Consider the following 22,983-nt stretch of genomic DNA (forward strand, 5'->3'; position numbering starts at 1 on the left):
TCTCAAACACTGCCATGGCGCGGCCTGGCGCTCCATCTCCTCCCGCACGTAGTCCTGGCGTGACCATAGGAGGCCGCTCTCCAGGTCGGCTGCCATGGCCTCCTGCTCCTGCTTCACGGGGAGGAACGCCGCCGGCTCCTTCGGCTTGACCAGGCGGGAGGAGGAAGGGGATGGGACGCGTCCGCCCTCGTTGTTGACAAGGCTGCTGCCGCGGGTGAGCCGACGGAGCGGCGTCTTCTGCGGCTCGGGCTTGACGGGGAGGAGCGGCGCCGACCCGAAGGAGCGGGAGCCCGAGGACGGCGTGTCCATGCTCCTCGGCGTTCAGGAGCTTCTACGGCGACGAGAGAAGGAGGGCGCCGGGTACTCCAATGAGCCGCCCTCGATGTGCGCGAGCACGGAGGAGAGAGTCCGCCCCGGCGCGCCGCACCATTGATGCCGACCCTCCGTGTTGTGGCGCCCCCCCTGCTGGGGCGCCGTTGGTGGAAGCCAACTGCTCGGAGCGGCGCCGCTCGAAGTAGACGGTCCAGAGCGCGTGGTTGTCCGCCGCGTACCGCGGCTGCTGGCGCGCTTGCTCCGGCATGTTCGCCCGGATCACCGCGATCTCGGCGCTGCGTTCCGCGGCGGAGGGCACTGGCGGCACAGGGACGCCGCCTGCGCTCAGCCGCCATGCGCCGGGCACACGCATGTCGGGCGGCGTCGGGTAGTTGGCTACGGTGAGTGTGCGGCGAGCGGCGACGAAGCTCGGCTTTTATGGCGGCGAGGGGGCGGCAGTAGTGTGGACGCGTCTCGGGAAAGGGCGGGACGCGCGGCGGCTCGCCATCACTGCGCCGCCCGTGATCAATGGAAGGCTGACCGGCGGCAGCCTTAGCATTGATTCGCACGGGAGCCGAGGCGAGGCAACGAAGACGACGAGCCTAGTCGCTGACTCCGCGAGCCCACAGGGTGAGAATCGGGCGCGGGAAGTTTTGGCACCATTTTTCTTTCCTTCGGCGCCCCCCGGTCGGCCCTAGCGTGCTGGGTTCGGTCTAGGACCGCCGGCGTCAATTTCAGCCCAAATCGACGAATTTTGGGCTCGTGGGGACGCGACTGGACGTTTTTTGACACCGGCGATAAAAAAGGTGCCCTGGGGGCTCTTGGGGGGCGGGTGGAGATGCTCTAATGTTGTTTATCCCAATAGCGGCAGCACGGGGCCTGGCCGCGCGTCTTCCTAGATAATCTGCATCCATAGCCAAGCCGGGAGCAGGTTGATTGGGTCGTGAGAGCAAGAAGAAGCGCACTATTTCAAGAGCATCTGATCGCAGTGCACGCATAACTCATCGTGGGGTGACCGCTGTGAGCAACACGGTCGTCAGGTCCAGCAGCAACCATGCAAGGCGAGCCAAGAGAAGACCTTGAAAAAACCGGACGCTTTGGGTTTATACCGGTTGGACCGCCTGTTCAGCGGGTCGTTCGCTTTTTACAATAAAATGATATATACTTCCCGACGCGGATTTTTGGGACATGGTGCCACGCGATGCCGAAATCTCGGCCGCCCGCTTGTGCTTTGAGATTACTAATTAATATAGGACATTTTCCAATACGATCACAGCTACTCAATAATACATTGGAATACGCAGCAGTGAGTGGGCCATGGCACTTTAAATTCGTATGCACTTTGTCTGGTAGTTGGGTTTTGGCACTCTGTCAGATGTGTTGAATTAATCCCTGCTGGGTACTTGATGGCCTGCATAGCATTTACAAGTCTTTATGCAGCCAGTACGAGTTAATGGGGGTGGCTTGTGCAGGGCATGTATTTTAGATATGCTTCATGCAGGTGGGTGTATGAAGGACATTGTTGAATCTTATCATCAGATTGGCTGGGTATAGAGCAAATTTATTTACACGGGATTACTTGATGTTTGAGCTATGATTCAGCCACATCGTAAAAAAAACTCCCATGGGAGGAGCTGGAGAATCGATGTAGGACATTGATGAAGACATGAATAACACTATGACATGAACATAAAATGCTGTTGTTGTAGGAGCTGATGGATATAAAAAGTTGGCACGACAGAGAAGATCTGAGAGAAAGAGAGGGTCAGGAATATGGATTGCTCCTAGACAGTCATTGAGTGACACATAACTACCAAAGCTGAGAGAGAGAGAGAGAGATGAACTGTTGTAGCTACAATTCCACATCTCCATTTTTTTGAAAAGAAACTCTAAATCTCTATGTATGAGTTCTAGCTAGCCATGCCCTGAACGAAGAGAAAAAACAAGAGAAGCAAGATGAGTGCGAGAGGAGCTGCAGAATGAACAAGGGATGGGGAGAAAATACATGCAATGGTGCAGGTTGTGGTTAATGTACGCTGCAAATAACTGAAAGAACTCCTCTAATCAATAATGTGGGATCAGTGTGGTCATCAATGGGGCTTTAACTGCACTTGTGCAGATCCGTGGGCCATACTCATCTATTATCCATGGAATACGACCAATATACGTTTTGGCAGTGTAAATACAACACGAATCACGAAGAAATGATGGTGTGGATACCATTCTCGCGTGGCACCATGTCCACTCGTGATTTATCGATATACTCCCTTCGTATATCCATTTTGTGATAACTAATTCCGAACGACACAGACAGTATTGAGTAATAATATGTGGTAATAGAAACATCTTTTATACCTGACAATGAATGTGCCCACCCGAGGTGGTTATTGGGCCAAACTTTGCTTCGGCCTACTACCAAGCGTTTGACTCCCACTTCTCCCAAGTTCTTTTAAATTGTTTTTCTGGTTCAACCGTCATTTTTTTCCTGGTTCTTCTAAAAAACCATCGGTTCTTTTGGTTTTCACTGGTCTGATTGCAGGACAATCTTTAGACCTTAAAGAACCACCAGAGTTACCCGTTCCCTTTTTTGGTCCGATCGCTAGTTCTGTCTGTTTTTTATACCTATGCGCGCAAGGGGGCTACGTCTTCCAGGAAAGCCGCCAATGCGGTCCAGGATGGAACCACGGAATAGGGCAAGGTAGCAGGAATTCATCAAATATTGTCTGGAATCGGTCTAATGCCATCGCAACTTGTCGGGGCCATTACAGAGCTGGATGGGGCGCAACCTTGCCAGAGCTCAACGTATTGCACCATGGTTGCAGGGCCAAACGCATCATGAATGTCGCACACCCTAATCTGCATCGACAGCCCCTGGTGCACCGTATGGTATCACTAGCGGTGTCTGGGGTCAAGGGTGTAGATGAGCGGGGCGAGCTCTGCAATGGTCTTCCCATCCACCCAAGCAACGACCAGAAGCAGTAAGAGTGGTTGTCGTGCAACATCCATGAGGTAGAAGCCTGGAAGATGTACAGGGCCTCCGGATCGTAGGGAAGGTGAAGATCGCTCCAGGGGCGGTTGGGTTCGGTGCGATGTAACCGATGCCATCGAGTACGCAATGTGATGCCCGAGCGCTGCAAATCCTGAATGCCAAGGCCGCTAGGGTAGGTAGGCAGGCATACACGAGCCCTGCTGACACGACATTGGCCTTCTTGCACGTCTTTGTGGCCGATCCAGAGAAAACCTCGAATAATCTGATTGACCTTGACGATGATAGTTTTTGTGAGCGCTTCATTGAGCTTACAAAATCCCTGCCCATTGAGAGAATATAGCTTGACAAAGACATCACAAATGTCGTGCTTCATGGTCTCCCAAGTGCTCCGGAGAAACTCGGAGGTAAAACCATCTGGTTCGGGTGCCTTGCCCACATGCAAACTCCTGATGGCTCTCCAAATCTCGTCCTTGAAAAATGGCTCCTCGAGGCCGGGCAACTCTAAAGGTCCAGTGTGCACCGAAGCAAGGTTGATGGAGCAAGAGCGCTCCTCTGTGGTGCCAGGGATGGTGGTGCAGTGGTTGAAAGCCGCCTCGGCCATGCCTGCCTGGTCGGACACCGAGCCGTCCCCAACCTTAAGCTCGAGGATATGGTTCTTCTACTTCCACACACATGAATGCGGAAGAAGTGTGGCTCGACATCATCATATTGTAAGCATGTGAAGCACACACGCTGCCTCACGACTACTCGAGCGAGGCAAGCCCCATATAGGCGCCATTAAGCCTGCGCCGAAGCCAAGCCTTGGGCCGTGAAATAGGCTTCAAATCTTGTGCCTGATCAAATCACGCGATAAGCTCGTGGGCGACAAGCAGTTGTCGTGAGATGCTGCCGACAACACGAGCACTCCAGCTTTGGAGTTTGTGCACCATAGCCTTGAAGTGCGCGGCGATCCGCTGGAAAGGGTCCGGGTCACGATAAGCAGAATGCAATGCCTATAGATATCCATCCGTACGAGGCAAAAAATGCTTGAGGTGGAAATGCTTGGCTCCGGGGGAGCGAGCTGTGCTATCCATGAGAGGGCAGTGATAGAGGCGGCGGATGAAAGACAATGGAGCATGCGGTGCAGTTGCAAGGTAGACCATCCAGAGGAGAAAAATATGAGGTCAATGCGCAAGCGGGTGGGTGAGTCGCTTTCGCTTGACCAGGTATACTGACTCCCAACGTCTTGTAGCTGCTCATCAACAAGGAAGCGGCGGAATCTGGGGTTATTTTGCTAAAGCCCTAAAGCATCACTTTGTTTTCAGTTGCGTTCTTGGGTTTCCTGGGTTGAAAACAAGATCCCATTTTATTATCTTTCGACCAGATCATGAATGGCCAACCTAAAAGTAATATTTTGTTACCATGTAATAATCTTATAACTAAATGGCTATAACAAGTCTATAACCTTATAAACAAGTGACTAACCGGACAACTGGTGACGGGAAAAATTCGTCGAAACATATCAACGACATCAGATCTATAGTTTTTCGAAGAACTTGACACAACAATACCAAGGTGGAAATGGAACGTCACTGAGTGCATGGTCTGAGAGATCAACGGTTTTGAAAATTCAAAACCTAGAGACTTTTTTTTTTGAAACAAGGCAAAAGATTTGCCTTTTTCATCAATTAAGAAGAAGTTAGACATAGTTCCACCAAGTGGAAGAGTACAAATCACTCTCCCGGCATTGCATTACTCAAATACTTCACACCCGCACGAGCCCAAAGAGAGGCTTCATCCTTAATCTTGGTAATAATGACGGTAGTAGTGGCGGCTATGTTGCGGAAGTTCCTCGCGTTGCGCTCGTCCCACCAAACTTCCACCGAGGGCGCAAGTCTCCAATCCGTCGGGTCGACGTCACGAAGGCCAAACCAATTCTTAATCTCCGTCCACACTCTCATTGTGAACCGACATTGAAAGAGGAGATGAGGCACCGTCTCTTGAACCTGTTTGCAAAGAGGGCAAAAGGTTGCAGTTAGGCCATCCCCGACATTGCAACCTATCGGCGGTCCACACCCTATTCTGGATAATCAACCAAGTAAAAAATTTGCATTTTTGGGGGGCCAAGCTTTGCACTACAAGGGTGCTCCACAAGATTTGCATGTGCAGTGGACTGTTCCCTGGGTGGATTTGGCGTCACCAACAGTGTCTGCCCAAGTGGAGATGGACAATTCAATATTTCTCCCGCTATGATTGACGCTTAAGCCAAGCTGACTAGTCATGGAGAGCTAGCTGCTTGCACGCCAGGACTTGTTAGCTGGCGCATGCGTGGAGCCTTCTTCCTTGCCCAGATCGCTCATACGCCGTTGAAAGCTGCTGCTATCCACCATATCTTGAAATTACGCTCATCCATGTCGACCCGATCAGCTGCAACGTCGCATTTCTAGCTGCGAATTCGTCAACATATAGTCCACGTACCCCATCGGATTATCTTGTGCCCAACCACCAGCGGACCCAGCTAATCAAGCCGCCAGTGCATATTTAGGGTGAGCAGAGCGGCGTGTCTTGTGATCCTCACACAGAGGCCAGCTCCAGCCTCCAGCTCGATCGACCGCCATGACGAACGGGTACCTGTTCCGGGAGTACCTCGGCGCGCAGTCCACGGGCGTCCGGTTCTCCGACGTGCCCGTCAACCCCGGCGTCAGCTTCCACTATATCCTCGCCTTCGCCATCGACTACACGCCGGTGGCCCAGCAGCCCACGCCGGCGCCGACCAACGGCGTTTTCAGCGCGTTCTGGGACACGGCGAACCTCTCCCGCGCCGACGTGGCCGCCATCAAGGCCGCGCACCCGAACGTGAGCGTCATGGCCGGCCTCGGCGGCGACAGCGTGCTGGACATCGTCAAGGTCTCCTTCGCGCCCACCTCCGTGGACTCGTGGGTGGCCAACGCCGTGGCGTCGCTCTCGCGCCTCATCAACGAGTACGGCCTCGACGGGGTGGACGTCGACTACGAGCGCTTCGCCGCCGGCGTCTCCGTCGACACCTTCGTGGAGTGCGTCGGCCGGCTGCTCACCCGGCTCAAGGCCGCCTTCCCCAACATCACCACCTCCATCGCGCCCTTCGAGGACGACACCGTGCAGAGGTACTACCGGGCGTTGTGGAGCAAGTACTCCCGGGTCATCGACTACGTCAACTTCCAGTTCTACGGCTACGGCGCCAACACCGACGTCCCGACCTACGTCATGTTCTACGACCGCCAGACGGGCTTCTACCCCGGCGCCAAGGTGCTCGCCAGCCTGCAGACCGGCAAGACCACCGAGGAGCTCGGCCTGCTCTCGCCGGACCAGGGCATCGCCGCCGCCAAGGAGCTGCTGCGGCAGAACAAGCTGCCGGGCTTCTTCATCTGGTCCGCGGACAGCTCCAAGCAGAGCACCTACAAGTTTACCTATGAGACCAGGGCGCAGGAGATCGTCGCCAACCATTGATCTCCGAACGGACGGTATACACCGGTATACACCGTACTACTACTATCAATAAGAGTTATTAGGCTTGCCAAGAGCCGTAGAATAAGTGCGCGCGTGCAATCTTTAAATCATTCATACTTGTTTGCAAAACTACTGTATGAGAGTGGTGTGACGACCGTAAGAATAAAGTGGATGGTTCTGGAATGAAGTGAAGCACCGTTCGTCCATCACCTTCCTCTTCTCCCGTCCCCTCCATGTTCGGCTGTCGACCATCCTGCCACGCCCCAATCACCTCTTCGGATGGTTTTAACTTTCGGTGATATAACGATGAAATTCACTGAATTTCACCAAAAATATTTCAGCAATTTCTGTAGTAAACTTGAATTCAAATAATTTTCAAAACGTGTTTTGTTTTATTTTTTCAAAAAATGATTGAATTCAATTGAATTTTTTGGTCCTGGGCCGAAATGCAAACCAAAATCACCGAAATTCAATCAACTTTCTGTTGTTGATGAAATATATCTGAAACTGGAAGTGAAAATGTGACGCCCCGAGACCGACGCTCCAGACGCCTTCCATGTTTTTCGTTATCGTCGCGTGTATTTATTTGTTTGTTGCATTCATCATCGCATTGCATCCGCATGTTTTCATAAAACTTATAGTTGCTCGTAGTTGCCGCGTTCCCCTTGCCTTCGTTGACCGTTCCAGGACCAACTAGATTTTGTTTCCCTCTTGCCTGGCTTCCTAACCTCTCTGCACATCCCGCAAACCCCTCGCAACCATGTCCGAATCTCCCCCAAACCCGACCCGGCCAGTCATCACCGTTGGATCCGGATCAACCTCAAACATCCCTAAAACATCTTCGGTTTCTCTTTTGGCCTACCTAACCTGTTCATCTTCGACCGTCCGATTTTGATCGGATGATCCAAAATGCTCCCTCATATATATATATAGCAGTCCACCCCTAGTCCAACCCTAAAATCTAGTCCCTTGTCCCTTCACCCGCCGCCACCTTCCAAATCCTCCTCAGGATCTCTCCAGATCCACCCACCTACCTCCATCGTTTTCCCCAATGGCCCAACCAGCGCCCCGCTTGTTCGATCCGGAGGAGAGGAGCTCCTCCGTGCCCCACCTCGCCTCAATCCAGCAGCACGACAGCTCCCCAGCGACCGCAACCCTCCTCCTCGCTCGATCCTGAGCGGGGGAGTACCCTGACGGCTCGTCCCCGCGCAGCCCGCGAGGCACCGGCCTCCTCAGCTCCTCCGGCCCTGCAACAACTCTCGCCGGCCCTTCTGCAGTTCGTCGCCGCCGGCGCACACAGCCACCTGGACTGCGCCCCGTCTTCCCCGTCGACCAGGACCGGCCTCGACCCTCTCTCTCCCTTCGTTCTCCTCCTCCTGTCGTTTCCCTCTCTCCCTGTCGCTCAAACTTTCTGTCTTTTGAACAGAGGACGTGTGCCGCCTCCTTCAGCGCCGCCCATGGCCTCGTCTTCGGCCAGTACGAGCCGTCCCCGACATCCTCCTCGTCGCCCACGCCATCGCCTTGCTTCGCCCTCGCCGTCGTCCCGCCGGTGAGCAGCACCAGCAGGTCGTCCTCGCCGCATCTGCTCCCTTCCCCTTTCTCTTCTTTGCTGAAGCTTCCGCGCTCTCACACGACTCTCTCTCTCGCTGTCCTCTGTTACAGCTCCCGGATCCGCACCTTCCTTCGTTCCCTGCACCGCCGCGTCGCCGGAGCAGGAGCTCCATCCGCTGCCGCGCCCTGCATCGCCTGAAGCCGCCCCGCGTCTCGCCTCCTCCGTTTGCTTCCTCCGCATTGAGCGAGGCCAGGCAACCGCGCCCGCGTTGACTTCTCGTCGTGAGGCTCCAGTCGGCCTCGTCCCGATCTCCAGGCCCACATCTGCCAGCCCGCGTCCAGCCTCCCCACCGAGCCGGCCCATGAGGCCTGGTGAGCCTCAGATCCAGCGCCCTCACCCTGTGCACTCTTGGGCCAGCTAGATTCGGCCCGATGTGGGTTTTTCCCCCTGCTGCGAATTTGTCTAATTTCCAGAGAAACCTGTTTTGCAGAAAACCCCCTAGACATCATGCATATAATAACTCCACAACCGTGCATCGGTTTAAAATGATTTAAACATGTAAATTGCTTAGAATTTCATCAAGTTTCATAATATGCAACTTTCATCCATGTTAAAAATGTTTAAAATGCTGTTTGATTAAATTTGCTCAAATGCCATGTTAAAATGATTTATTTCATAACTAATTAACCGTAGCTCTGAATTTAATAAACTTTATATGTAAATGGGGTAGGAAAATGCATAGATTAACATAGCGCACTTTATTTTGCTGTTTGACAACATTAAAATATGGCTTAGGGCAGAACAGTAGCAAATTCGAAATATGCATATGAGGATTTTCCGGAATTGTTGTTTGTTATTCCGGCCTCATTTAAACTTGCCTAAATAGGTAGTTTTTATATGCTTCACCCCTTGCCATGTTTAACAACATTTAATATCGTAGGGTACATAAATGAGAGAGAACTAAATAATTGATGTGGTGTTTCGTCAATATGCAACTCGTTGCATATTGAGCTCCACTTAATTTGTAGTATTGTTTGTGCACTTTGCCATGCCATGCCTACTTAAACCGGACATGCATCATACTTGATTGTGCATCATGCCATGTTTATGCTTGTGTGTTTACCATGTTGTTTGCTTCTTTCCGGTTTGCTTCTCTCGTTAGCTTCGGTTTCGTTCCGGAGTTGTGAGGATTCGTTCGTCTACGTCCGTTTGCCTTCTTCATGGACTAGTTCTTCTTCCTTGCGGGATCTCAGGCAAGATGACCATACCCTCGAAATCACTTCTATCTTTGCTTGCTAGTTGTTCGCTCTATTGCTATGCCGCGCTACCTACCACTTGCTATATCATGCCTCCCATACTGCCATGTTATGCCTCTAACCCACCTTTCTTAGCAAACCGTTGTTTGGCTATGTTACCGCTTTTGCTCAGCCCCTCTTATAGCGTTGATAGTTGCAGGTGAAGATGAAGTTTGTTCCATGTTGGAACATGGATATGTTGGGATATCACAATATCTCTTATTTAATTAATGCATCTATATACTTGGTAAAGGGTGGAAGGCTCGGCCTTATGCCTGGTGTTTTGTTCCACTCTTGCCGCCCTAGTTTCCGTCATACCGGTGTTATGTTCCTTGATTTTGCGTTCCTTACAGGGTTGGGTGATTTATGGGACCCCCTTGACAGTTCACTTTGAATAAAACTCCTCCAGCAAGACCCAACCCTTGTTTTAACAATTGCCACCTAAGCCTTTTTCCCTTGGGTTCTGCAGACTCAAGGGTCATCTTTATTTTACCCCCCCGGGCCAGTGCTCGTCGTGAGTGTTGGTCCAACCTGTCAACCGCCGGTGGCCACCAGGGGCAACTCTGGGCTCGCCTACCGGAAGTTTGGACAATCCGGTGTGCCCTGAGAACGAGATACGTGCGACTCCTATCGGGATTTGTCGGCACATCGGGCGGCTTTGCTGGTCTTGTTTTACCATTGTCGAAAAGTCTTGTGACCGGGGTTCCGAGACTGATCGGGTCTTCCCGGGAGAAGGAATATCCTTCGTTGACCGTGAGAGCTTGTGATGGGCTAAGTTGGGAGACCCCTGTAGTGTATATACTTTCAAGAGCCGTGCCCGCGGTTATGTGGCAGATGGGAATTTGTTAATGCCCGGTTGTAGAGAACTTGACACTCGACTTAATTAAAATACATCAACCGCGTGTGTAACCGTGATGGTCTCTTTTCGGCGGAGTCCGGGAAGTGAACACGGTTCTTGTGTTATGGTTGTGCGTAAGTAGTTTCAGGATCACTTCTTGATCACTTCTAGCTTCGCGACCATTGCGTTGCTTCTCTTCTCGCTCTTATTTGCGTATGTTAGCCACCATATATGCTTAGTGCTTGCTGCAGCGCCACCTCACTACCTTCTCCTACCCATAAGCTTAAATAGTCTTGATCTCGCGGGTGTGAGATTGCTGAGTCCTCGTGACTCACCAGATACTTCCAAACAGTTGCAGGTACCGATGATACCAGTGCAGGCGAGGCTACCCAACTCAAGTGAGAGCTCGGTGAAGAACTTGGTCGTTAATATGTTTTGTTTCCTGATGATCAGTAGTGGAGCCCAGTTGGGACGATCGGGGATCTAGCATTTGGGGTTGTCTTCTTTTATTTTGGTTCCGTAGTCGGACCTTGATTGTACTCTGAATGATGTATGTTTAATTTATGTATTGTGTGAAGTGGCGACTGTAAGCCAACTCTTTATCCCATTCTTGTTCATTACATGGGATTGTGTGAAGATGACCCTTGTTGCGACAAAACCACCATGCGGTTATGCCTCCAAGTCGTGCCTCGACACGTGGGAGATATAGCCGCATCGTGGGTATTACAGAAAACTAGCCACCACCAAATCACCTACGTCGGCAATGTGGCCCCAACCACCCCCACCCCACCCACCACTGCTCATCGTCGTCCCGTCTTCATCGGCTCCAGTTTGAGCCGCCTTCATGTTTCCCTCTCTTACTCTCGCGACATGTTGATCTTTGGAAGAAGCATAATGGAGAAACACCCGCGAGAGTCTCCCATTGCCACGTTGATTTTTGTCCGCTTACGCGAGCTCTTGACCTCTGCATGACCTTCTCTTGCATTTCTTGGCCCCAATGATATTGTCTTCCTTTTTATTTAAATATGTTCCATTGATAGACTATTGTCATTATGAAACCCAACACTGTCAGTTACTTACCATTCATTTATCATTCCCAAATCTTATTTTTCAATTAAAATCAACTAGCTCCACAGAGCATGCCCGTACCTTGTTGAGCTCTGGCTCCATGCTTGGGTAGGATTTAGGTCGATCCCATTTATACCAATCCCTTTCTCTCTCGTTGTGTGGCTTGATTTCTAGGTTGTGAAAAATCTGCCCTTTGGGCTTTTTTATGTGAGAAGCTCCACGGGAAACTTGTAAGGAATAGCATTCTCCAAAATTAGTTCCTTTGAACCAAAGAGGGCACCAGTGTTTGTAACTGAAATGTGAACAACAGTGGAAAGTGGATAATCTCAATTCTTGATTCATGCTGGAATAAGGGGCTTCCCAGGTTGTCTGCAAATGGTGGCCGTCGGATCGTTCTGCTGGGCGGCCACAATCGAAGCGGTGCCACCGCTTGTAGTTTCGTCCAGCCGGAGGGGTATTTCCGTCTGTTCCAGCCAGCCTATATAGACACATTCATAGCCGGGTTAACTTCCCCCCACGCGGTGAAACCCCTAGCCGCCACACCCCACGCTCGCACCTCCTCTTCTCCCTGCTTCCGCCTCCATCGATCCGCTCTTGCGCTGTAGGCAACAGGTCTCACCTCCCCATCGCCGGCAAGGTCCAACTCCTATGCGCCTCCCTCCTTTCCCATCCCCACGAGATCACCAGCGCCCCTTCCATTGTGCTTGAGTCGTGGAGGGTCAGCCGCGGTGGTGGACAAGGAGATCCATGGTCAACCGTCGATGACCGTTTCCTCTTCCTGCCACAGCCGCCTTCGGCGCCCCTTCTCCTCCTTGCCCCCAAGCTCATGCTGTGTGGATGCTCACCCTGGAGACGCGCCCCTTCTCCTATGCCGTTAATGGCAGGACAGAGTGGCGGGACGACTGCGCCAAGATGGGTTGCACACATGAGTGAGAGGCGGTGCGGGGTGGTCGTGGCCAACCGCGCGCTACCAGTGCCGCAACAGGATGGGCTCCGCGCAGGAGGGAGCGGTGGGTTAAGGTGTTTGTGGCTATCTAGCCGCCATCAACAGCTGCAGCTCCAGCGCTTCCTCTGCTTTTTGATGGTGCCACAAGAGGGGACGACGTTTCTGTGGCTGCCGTCATAAGCCGCCATCTGCAACCACAGCTCCATCGGGTAATATTTTGATTCTTTATTTCTGGGCCCGTGAGAACATGGGAGACCATAGAGGAAGGAGACTGATGGATTGTGGTGACAGTGGGCTTGTTTGCCCTAGCCATGGCGGCGCCTGCTACTTCTTGAGCTTGTGTTGGTTTTTCCCTTGAAGAGAAAAGGGTGAGCGGCAAAGTAGAGATAAGTATTTCCCTCAGTTTGAGAACCAAGGTATCAATCCAGTAGGAGACAACGCACAAATCACCTAATACCTGCACAAACAATCAAACAACTTGCACCCAACGCGATAAAGGGGTTGTCAATGTTGGAAATATGCCCTAGAGGCAATAATAAATGGTTATTATTATATTTCTTTGTTCATGATAATCGTCTATTATTCATGCTATAATTGTATTGTCCGGAAATCGTAATACATGTGTGAATACATAGACCACAACGTGTCCCTAGTAAGCCTCTAGTTGACTAGCTCGTTGATCAACAGATAGTCATGGTTTCCTGACTATGGACATTGGATGTCATTGATAACGGGATCACATCATTAGGAGAATGATGTGATGGACAAGACCCAATCCTAAGCATAGCATAAAAGATCGTATAGTTTCGTTTGCTAGAGCTTTTCCAATTTCAAGTATCTTTTCCTTAGACCATGAGATCGTGCAACTCCCGGATACCGTAGGAGTGCTTTGGGTGTGCCAAACGTCACAACGTAACTGGGTGACTATAAAGGTGCACTACGGGTATCTCCGAAAGTGTCTGTTGGGTTGGCACGGATCGAGACTGGGATTTCTCACTCCGTGTGACGGAGAGGTATCTCTGGGCCCACTCGGTAATGCATCATCATAATGAGCTCTATGTGACTAAGGCGTTAGTCACGGGATCATGCATTGCGGTACGAGTAAAGAGACTTGCCGGTAACGAGATTGAACAAGGTATTGGGATACCGACGATCGAATCTCGGGCAAGTAACATACCGATTGACAAAGGGAATTGCATACGGATTGATTGAATCCTCGACACCGTGGTTCATCCGATGAGATCATTGTGGAACATGTGGGAGCCAACATGGGTATCCAGATCCCGCTGTTGGTTATTGACCGGAGAGGCGTCTCGGTCATGTCTGCATGTCTCCCGAACCCGTAGGGTCTACACACTTAAGGTTCGGTGACGCTAGGGTTGTAGAGATATATGTATGCGGAAACCCGAAAGTTGTTCGGAGTCCCGGATGAGATCCCGGACGTCACGAGAGGTTCCGGAATGGTCCGGAGGTGAAGAATTATATATAGGAAGTCAAGTTTCGGCCACCGGGAAAGTTTCGGGGGTTACCGGTATTGTACCGGGACCACCGGAAGGGTCCCGGGGGTCCACCGGGTGGGGCCACCTATCCCGGAGGGCCCCGTGGGCTGAAAGTGGAAGGGAACCAGCCCTTAGTGGGCTGGGGCGCCCCCCTTGGGCCTCCCCCCATGCGCCTAGGGTTGGGAACCCTAGGGTGGGGGGGCTTTCCCCTTGCCTTGGGGGGCAAGGCACCCCTTTCCCCCCTTTGCCCCCCCCCCTTGGAGATCCCATCTCCCAGGGCCGGCGCCCCCCCCAGGGGCCTATATAAAGGGGGGAGGGAGGGCAGCAACCCACAGCCTTGGGCGCCTCCCTCCTCTCCTGCAACACCTCTCTCTCTCTCGCAGAAGCTCGGCGAAGCCCTGCCGGAGACCCGCTATATCCACCACCACGCCGTCGTGCTGTTGGATCTCCATCAACCTCTCCTTCCCCCTTGCTGGATCAAGAAGGAGGAGACGTCGCTGCACCGTACGTGTGTTGAACGCGGAGGTGCCGTCCGTTCGGCACTCGGTCATCGGTGATTTGGATCACGGCGAGTACGACTCCGTCATCCACGTTCATTGGAACGCTTCCGCTCGCGATCTACAAGGGTATGTAGATGCACTCTCTTCCCCTCGTTGCTAGTAGACTCCATAGATGCATCTTGGTGAGCGTAGGAAAATTTTAAAATTATGCTACGATTCCCAACAGTGGCATCATGAGCCAGGCCTATGCGTAGTTACTATGCACGAGTAGAACACAAAGCAGTTGTGGGCGTTGAGTTTGCCAATTCTTCTTGCCGCTACTAGTCGTTTCTTGTTCCGGCGGCATTGTAGGATGAAGCGGCCCGGACCGACCTTACACGTACGCTTACGTGAGACAGGTTCCACCGACTGACATGCACTAGTTGCATAAGGTGGCTAGCGGGTGTCTGTCTCTCCTACTTTAGTCGGAACGGATTCGATGAAAAGGGTCCTTATGAAGGGTAAATAGAAATTGGCAAATCACGTTGTGGTCATACGTAGGTAAGAAAACGTTCTTGCTAGAAACCTACAAACCACGTAAAAACTTGCAACAACAATTAGAGGACGTCTAACTTGTTTTTGCAGCAAGTGCTATGTGATGTGATATGGCCAGAAGATGTGATGAATGATATATGTGATGTATGAGATTGATCATATTCTTGTAATAGGAATCACGACTTGCATGTCGATGAGTATGACAACCGGCAGGAGCCATAGGAGTTGTCTTTATTATTTTGCATGACCTGCGTGTCATTGAATAACGCCATGTAAATTACTTTACTTTGTTGCTAAACGCGTTAGCCATAGAAGTAGAAGTAATCGTTGGCGTGACGACTTCATGAAGACACAATGATGGAGATCATGATGATGGAGATCATGGTGTCATGCCGGTGACGAAGATGATCATGGTGCCCCGAAGATGGAGATCAAAGGAGCATGATGATATTGGCCATATCATGTCACTATTTGATTGCATGTGATGTTTATCATGTTTTTGCATCTTATTTGCTTAGAACGACGGTAGCAAGTAGGATGATCCCTTATAATAATTTCAAGAAAGTGTTCACCCTAACTGTGCACCGTTGCGAAGGTTCGTTGTTTCGAAGCACCACGTGATGATCGGGTGTGATAGATCCTAACGTTCGAATACAACGGGTGTTGACGAGCCTAGCATGTACAGACATGGCCTCGGAACACACACAATACACTTAGGTTGACTTGACGAGCCTAGCATGTACAGACATGGCCTCGGAACACGGAGGACCGAAAGGTCGAGCATGAGTCGTATAGAAGATACGATCAACATGGAGATGTTCACCGATCTTGACTAGTCCGTCTCACGTGATGATCGGACACGGCCTAGTTAAACTCGGATCATGTTTCACTTAGATGACTAGAGGGATGTCTATCTGAGTGGGAGTTCATTAAATAATTTGATTATATGAACTTACTTATCATGAACTTAGTCTAAAATCTTTACACTATGTATTGTAGATCAAATGGCCAACGTTGTCCTCAATTTCAACGCGTTCCTAGAGAAAACCAAGCTTAAAGATGATGGCAGCAACTATACGGACTGGGTCCGGAACCTGAGGATCATCCTCATAGCAGCCAAGAAAGATTATGTCTTAGAAGCACCGCTAGGTGAAGCACCAATCCCAGAGAACCAAGACGTTATGAACGCTTGGCAGCAGCGTGCTGATGATTACTCCCTCGTTCAGTGCGGCATGCTTTACAGCTTAGAACCGGGTCTCCAAAAGTGTTTTGAGAAACATGGAGCATATGAGATGTTCGAGGAGCTGAAACTGGTTTTTCAAGCTCATGCCCGGGTCGAGAGATATGATGTCTCCGACAAGTTCTTCAGCTGTAAAATGGAGGAGAACAGTTCTGTTAGTGAGCACATACTCAGAATGTCTGGGTTGCATAACCGCTTGTCTCAGCTGGGAGTTAATCTTCCGGATGACGCGGTCATTGACAGAATCCTCCAGTCGCTTCCACCAAGCTACAAGAGCTTTGTGATGAACTACAATATGCAGGGGATGGAAAAGACCATTCCTGAGGTATATTCGATGCTGAAATCAGCAGAGGTGGAAATCAGAAAAGAACATCAAGTGTTGATGGTGAATAAAACCACTAAGTTCAAGAAGGGCAAGGGTAAGAAGAACTTCAAGAAGGACGGCAAGGGAGTTGCCGCGCCCGGTAAACCAGTTACTGGGAAGAAGTCAAAGAATGGACCCAAGCCTGAAACTGAGTGCTTTTATTGCAAGGGAAGTGGTCACTGGAAGCGGAACTGCCCCAAATACTTAGCGGACAAGAAGGCCGGCAACACCAAAGGTATATGTGATATACATGTAATTGATGTGTACCTTACCAGTACTCGTAGTAGCTCCTGGGTATTTGATACCGGTGCGGTTGCTCATATTTGTAACTCAAAACAGGAACTACGGAATAAACGGAGACTGGCGAAGGACGAGGTGACGATGCGCGTCGGGAATGGTTCCAAGGTCGATGTGATCGCCGTCGGCACGCTACCTCTGCATCTACCTACGGGATTAGTTTTAAACCTCAATAATTGTTATTTAGTGCCAGCTTTGAGCATGAACATTGTATCTGGATCTCGTTTAATTCGAGATGGCTACTCATTTAAATCTGAGAATAATGGTTGTTCTATTTATTTGAGAGATATGTTTTATGGTCATGCCCCGCTGGTCAATGGTTTATTTTTGATGAATCTCGAATGTGATGTTACACATGTTCATAGTATGAATACCAAAAGAGGTAAAGTTGATAACGATAGTCCCACATACTTGTGGCACTGCCGCCTTGGTCACATTGGTGTCAAGCGCATGAAGAAGCTCCATGCAGATGGACTTTTGGAGTCTCTTGATTACGAATCATTTGACACGTGCGAACCATGCCTCATGGGTAAGATGACCAAGACTCCGTTCTCCGGAACAATGGAGCGAGCAACCAACTTATTGGAAATCATACATACCGATGTGTGTGGTCCAATGAGTGTTGAGGCTCGCGGAGGATATCGTTATGTTCTCACTCTCACTGATGATTTAAGTAGATATGGGTATGTCTACCTAATGAAACACAAGTCTGAAACCTTTGAAAAGTTCAAGGAATTTCAGAGTGAAGTTGAGAATCAACGTGACAGGAAAATAAAATTCTTACGATCAGATCGTGGTGGAGAATATTTAAGTCACGAATTTGGTACACACTTAAGGAAGTGTGGAATAGTTTCACAACTCACGCCGCCTGGAACACCTCAGAGAAATGGTGTGTCCGAACGTCGTAATCGCACTCTATTGGATATGGTGCGATCTATGATGTCTCTTACCGATTTACCGCTCTCATTTTGGGGTTACGCTTTAGAGACTGCCTAAATAGGGCTCCGTCGAAATCCGTTGAGACGACACCGTATGAATTATGGTTTGGGAAGAAACCTAAGCTGTCGTTTCTAAAAGTTTGGGGATGCGATGCTTATGTCAAGAAACTTCAACCTGAAAAGCTCGAACCCAAGTCGGAAAAATGCGTCTTCATAGGATACCCTAAGGAAACTATTGGGTATACCTTCTACCTCAGATCCGAAGGCAAGATCTTCGTTGCTAAGAACGGGTCCTTTCTAGAGAAGGAGTTTCTCTCGAAAGAATTGAGTGGGAGGAAAGTGGAACTTGATGAGGTGATAGTCACCCCTTCCGAACCGGAAAGTAGCGCAGCGCGGGAAAATGTTCCTGTGGTGCCTGCACCGACTGGGGAGGAAGTTAATGATGATGATCATGAAGCTTCGGATCAAGTTACTGAACTTCGTAGGTCCACAAGGACACGTTCCGCACCCGAGTGGTACGGCAACCCTGTCCTGGAAATCATGTTGTTAGACAACGGTGAACCTTCGAACTATGAAGAAGCGATGGCGGGCCCGAATTCCGACAAATGGCTAGAAGCCATGAAATCCGAGATAGAATCCATGTATGAAAACAAAGTACGGACTTTGACTGACTTGCCCGATGAGCGGCGAGCCATAAAAAACAAATGGATCTTTAAGAAGAAGACGGACGCAGATGGTAATGTGACCATCTACAAAGCTCGACTTGTCGCTAAGGGTTATCGACAAGTTCAAGGGGTTGACTACGATGAGACTTTCTCACCCGTAGCGAAGCTGAAGTCCGTCCGAATCATGTTAGCAATTGCCGCATACTATGATTATGAGATATGGCAGATGGACGTCAAAACGGCATTCCTTAACGGCTTCCTTAAGGAAGAGTTGTATATGATGCAGCCGAAAGGTTTTGTCGATCCTGAGAATGCTAACAAAGTGTGCAAGCTCCAGCGCTCAATCTATGGGCTGGTGCAAGCATCTCGGAGTTGGAACATTCGCTTTGATGAGATGATCAAAGCGTTTGGGTTTACACAGACTTATGGAGAAGCCTGTGTTTACAAGAAAGTGAGTGGGAGCTCTGTAGCATTTCTCATATTATATGTGGATGACATACTATTGATGGGAAATAATATAGAATTCTTGGAAAGTATAAAGGCCTATTTGAATAAGTGTTTTTCAACGAAGGACCTTGGAGAAGCTGCTTATATATTAGGCATCAAGATCTATAGAGATAGATCAAGACGCCTCATTGGTCTTTCACAGAGTACATACCTTGACAAGATATTGAAGAAGTTCAATATGGATCAGTCCAAGAAGGGGTTCTTGCCTGTATTGCAAGGCGTGCAATTGAGCACGGCTCAATGCCCGACCACGGCAGAAGATATAGAAGAGATGAGTGTCATCCCCTATGCCTCGGCCATAGGGTCTATTATGTATGCCATGCTGTGTACCAGACCTGATGTAAACCTTGCCGTAAGTTTGGTAGGAAGGTACCAAAGTAATCCCGGCAAGGAACACTGGACAGCGGTCAAGAATATCCTGAAGTACCTGAAGAGGACTAAGGATATGTTTCTCGTTTATGGAGGTGACGAAGAGCTCGTCGTAAAGGGTTACGTCGACGCTAGCTTCGACACAGATCTGGATGACTCGAAGTCACAAACCGGATACGTGTATATTTTGAATGGAGGAGCAGTAAGCTGGTGCAGTTGCAAGCAAAGCGTCGTGGCGGGATCTACATGTGAAGCGGAGTACATGGCAGCCTCGGAGGCAGCACAGGAAGCAGTCTGGATGAAGGAGTTCATTACCGACCTAGGGGTGATTCCCAATGCGTCGGGTCCAATGACTCTCTTCTGTGACAACACTGGAGCTATTGCCCTTGCGAAGGAGCCCAGGTTTCACAGGAAGACCAGGCATATCAAGCGTCGCTTCAACTCCATTCGTGAAAGTGTTCAAAATGGAGACATAGATATTTGTAAAGTACATACGGACCTGAATGTAGCAGATCCGTTGACTAAACCTCTCCCTAGGGCAAAACATGATCAACACCAGGACGCAATGGGTGTTCGATTCATCACAATGTAACTAGATTATTGACTCTAGTGCAAGTGGGAGACTGTTGGAAATATGCCCTAGAGGCAAGAATAAATGGTTATTATTATATTTCTTTGTTCATGATAATCGTCTATTATTCATGCTATAATTGTATTGTCCGGAAATCGTAATACATGTGTGAATACATAGACCACAACGTGTCCCTAGTAAGCCTCTAGTTGACTAGCTCGTTGATCAACAGATAGTCATGGTTTCCTGACTATGGACATTGGATGTCATTGATAACGGGATCACATCATTAGGAGAATGATGTGATGGACAAGACCCAATCCTAAGCATAGCATAAAAGATCGTATAGTTTCGTTTGCTAGAGCTTTTCCAATTTCAAGTATCTTTTCCTTAGACCATGAGATCGTGCAACTCCCGGATACCGTAGGAGTGCTTTGGGTGTGCCAAACGTCACAACGTAACTGGGTGACTATAAAGGTGCACTACGGGTATCTCCGAAAGTGTCTGTTGGGTTGGCACGGATCGAGACTGGGATTTCTCACTCCGTGTGACGGAGAGGTATCTCTGGGCCCACTCGGTAATGCATCATCATAATGAGCTCTATGTGACTAAGGCGTTAGTCACGGGATCATGCATTGCGGTACGAGTAAAGAGACTTGCCGGTAACGAGATTGAACAAGGTATTGGGATACCGACGATCGAATCTCGGGCAAGTAACATACCGATTGACAAAGGGAATTGCATACGGATTGATTGAATCCTCGACACCGTGGTTCATCCGATGAGATCATCGTCGAACATGTGGGAGCCAACATGGGTATCCAGATCCCGCTGTTGGTTATTGACCGGAGAGGCGTCTCGGTCATGTCTGCATGTCTCCCGAACCCGTAGGGTCTACACACTTAAGGTTCGGTGACGCTAGGGTTGTAGAGATATATGTATGCGGAAACCCGAAAGTTATTCGGAGTCCCGGATGAGATTCCGGACGTCACGAGAGGTTCCGGAATGGTCCGGAGGTGAAGAATTATATATAGGAAGTCAAGTTTCGGCCACCGGGAAAGTTTCAGGGGTTACCGGTATTGTACCGGGACCACCGGAAGGGTCCCGGGGGTCCACCGGGTGGGGCCACCTATCCCGGAGGGCCCCGTGGGCTGAAAGTGGAAGGGAACCAGCCCTTAGTGGGCTGGGGCGCCCCCCTTCGGCCTCCCCCCATGCGCCTAGGGTTGGGAACCCTAGGGGGGAGCTTCCCCCTTGCCTTGGGGGGCAAGGCACCCCTTCCCCCCCCACTTGGCCGCCGCCCCCCCCCCCCTTTGGATCTCATCTCCAGGGCCGGCGCCCCCCCAGGGGGCCGATATAAAGGGGGGGGAGGGAGGGCAGCAACCCTACAGCCTTGGGCGCCTCCCTCCTCCCCTGCAACACCTCTCTCTGTCCCGCAGAAGCTCGGCGAAGCCCTGCCGGAGACCCGCTATATCCACCACCACGCCGTCGTGCTGTTGGATCTCCATCAACCTCTCCTTCCCCCTTGCTGGATCAAGAAGGAGGAGACGTCGCTGCACCGTACGTGTGTTGAACGCGGAGGTGCCGTCCGTTCGGCACTCGGTCATCGATGATTTGGATCACGGCGAGTACGACTCCGTCATCCACGTTCATTGAAACGCTTCCGCTCGCGATCTACAAGGGTATGTAGATGCACTCTCTTCCCCTCGTTGCTAGTAGACTCCATAGATGCATCTTGGTGAGCGTAGGAAAATTTTAAAATTATGCTACGATTCCCAACAGTCAATCCCTTCACGGTTAGTTGCAAAAGTGAGATCTGATAGAGATAGATGAAACTAAACAAACGATAAAGTAAATATTTCTGGTATTTTTCATTTATAGATCGGAAAGTAAAAGATTGCAAAATAGTAGATCGGGAACTTATATGATGGAAAATAGACCCGCGGGCCATAGGTTTCAATAGAGGCTTCTCTCAAGATAGCAAATAATATGGTGGGTGAACAAATTACTGCCGAGCAATTGATAGAAAAGCGCAAAGTTATGATGATATCTAAAGCAATGATCATGAATATAGGCATCACGTCCGTGTCAAGTAGATCGAAACGATTCTGCATCTACTACTATTACTCCACACATCGACCGACTCCTGCCTACATCTAGAGTATTAAGTTCATGAAGAACAGAGTAACGAATTAAGTAAGATGACATGATGTAGAGGAATTAACTCAAGCAATATGATGAAAACCTCATCTTTTTATCCTCGATGGCAACAATACAATACGTGCCTTGCTGCCCCTACTGTCAGTAGGAAATGACACCGCAAGATTGAACCAAAAGCTAAGCATTTCTTCCATTGAAGAAAAACCAATCTAGTTGGCCAAACCAAACCGAAAATTCGAAGAGAATTACAAAGATATCAAATCATGCAATTGAGAGGCCCAAAAGGAACAGAATTTGTTTCAAAACAGAGAGTTATGTTGTAACTGTCTGATTTTATCGGCAATTGAGCTGTGACGATGAAACATGTTCTACGTATTGATTTGTGATGAAACGAGTAAAATAAAAATACATGGTTAAAAGTAAAGTTGAGATCAAGGGGGGAGAATGTTAGGTTGATCTCCTCCCGTGTGGGCCCAACGGCCCACCGGGCCCTTAAATTCGCGCCGTGATCGGGGGCGCCCAACTCACAATGGTTAACGGGCCCCCTGTCACCTGCTCAATATAAAGAGGTAGGGGCCGGCGGCACGCAACACGAGGTTCGTCGCGCAGCCGCACACTCCACCAACACACCTATCGATCTAGGTTTCGCACAGTGCTGATGGAAAGCGTCGCCACCACCTCGCCCACTCTGCCATCACCGCCATAGCCATCTACCATGGCCACCTCGGCGGGGATCATCAACTCAAAATGAAGGTAAGACTACGGGAAGTCTCTAGCCTACTCCAATCTAAAGTACTATCAGTTTCAAGGTAGGAGGTGGTGGAGGAACACAAAGACGTCACATGCGTTTGTGAATTTGTCACCAAACCGACAATAC

At 50.0% G+C, this 22,983-nt stretch overlaps 1 protein-coding gene across 1 annotated transcript; it reads left to right on the top strand.

The window, feature by feature from the left end:
- The first annotated feature begins 5,715 nt into the window (after positions 1-5,715).
- On the top strand, positions 5,716-6,949 carry LOC109785259 (chitinase 1). The gene has a single exon (XM_020343856.4). The coding sequence runs from the start codon at positions 5,897-5,899 to the stop codon at positions 6,764-6,766; it is 870 nt and encodes a 289-aa protein (XP_020199445.1). The 5' UTR covers positions 5,716-5,896; the 3' UTR covers positions 6,767-6,949.
- Positions 6,950-22,983: the final 16,034 nt, after the last annotated feature.

Source organism: Aegilops tauschii, chromosome 1, assembly GCF_002575655.3.
Source record: "Aegilops tauschii subsp. strangulata cultivar AL8/78 chromosome 1, Aet v6.0, whole genome shotgun sequence".
In the NCBI taxonomy this organism is placed as follows: Eukaryota; Viridiplantae; Streptophyta; class Magnoliopsida; order Poales; family Poaceae; genus Aegilops; species Aegilops tauschii.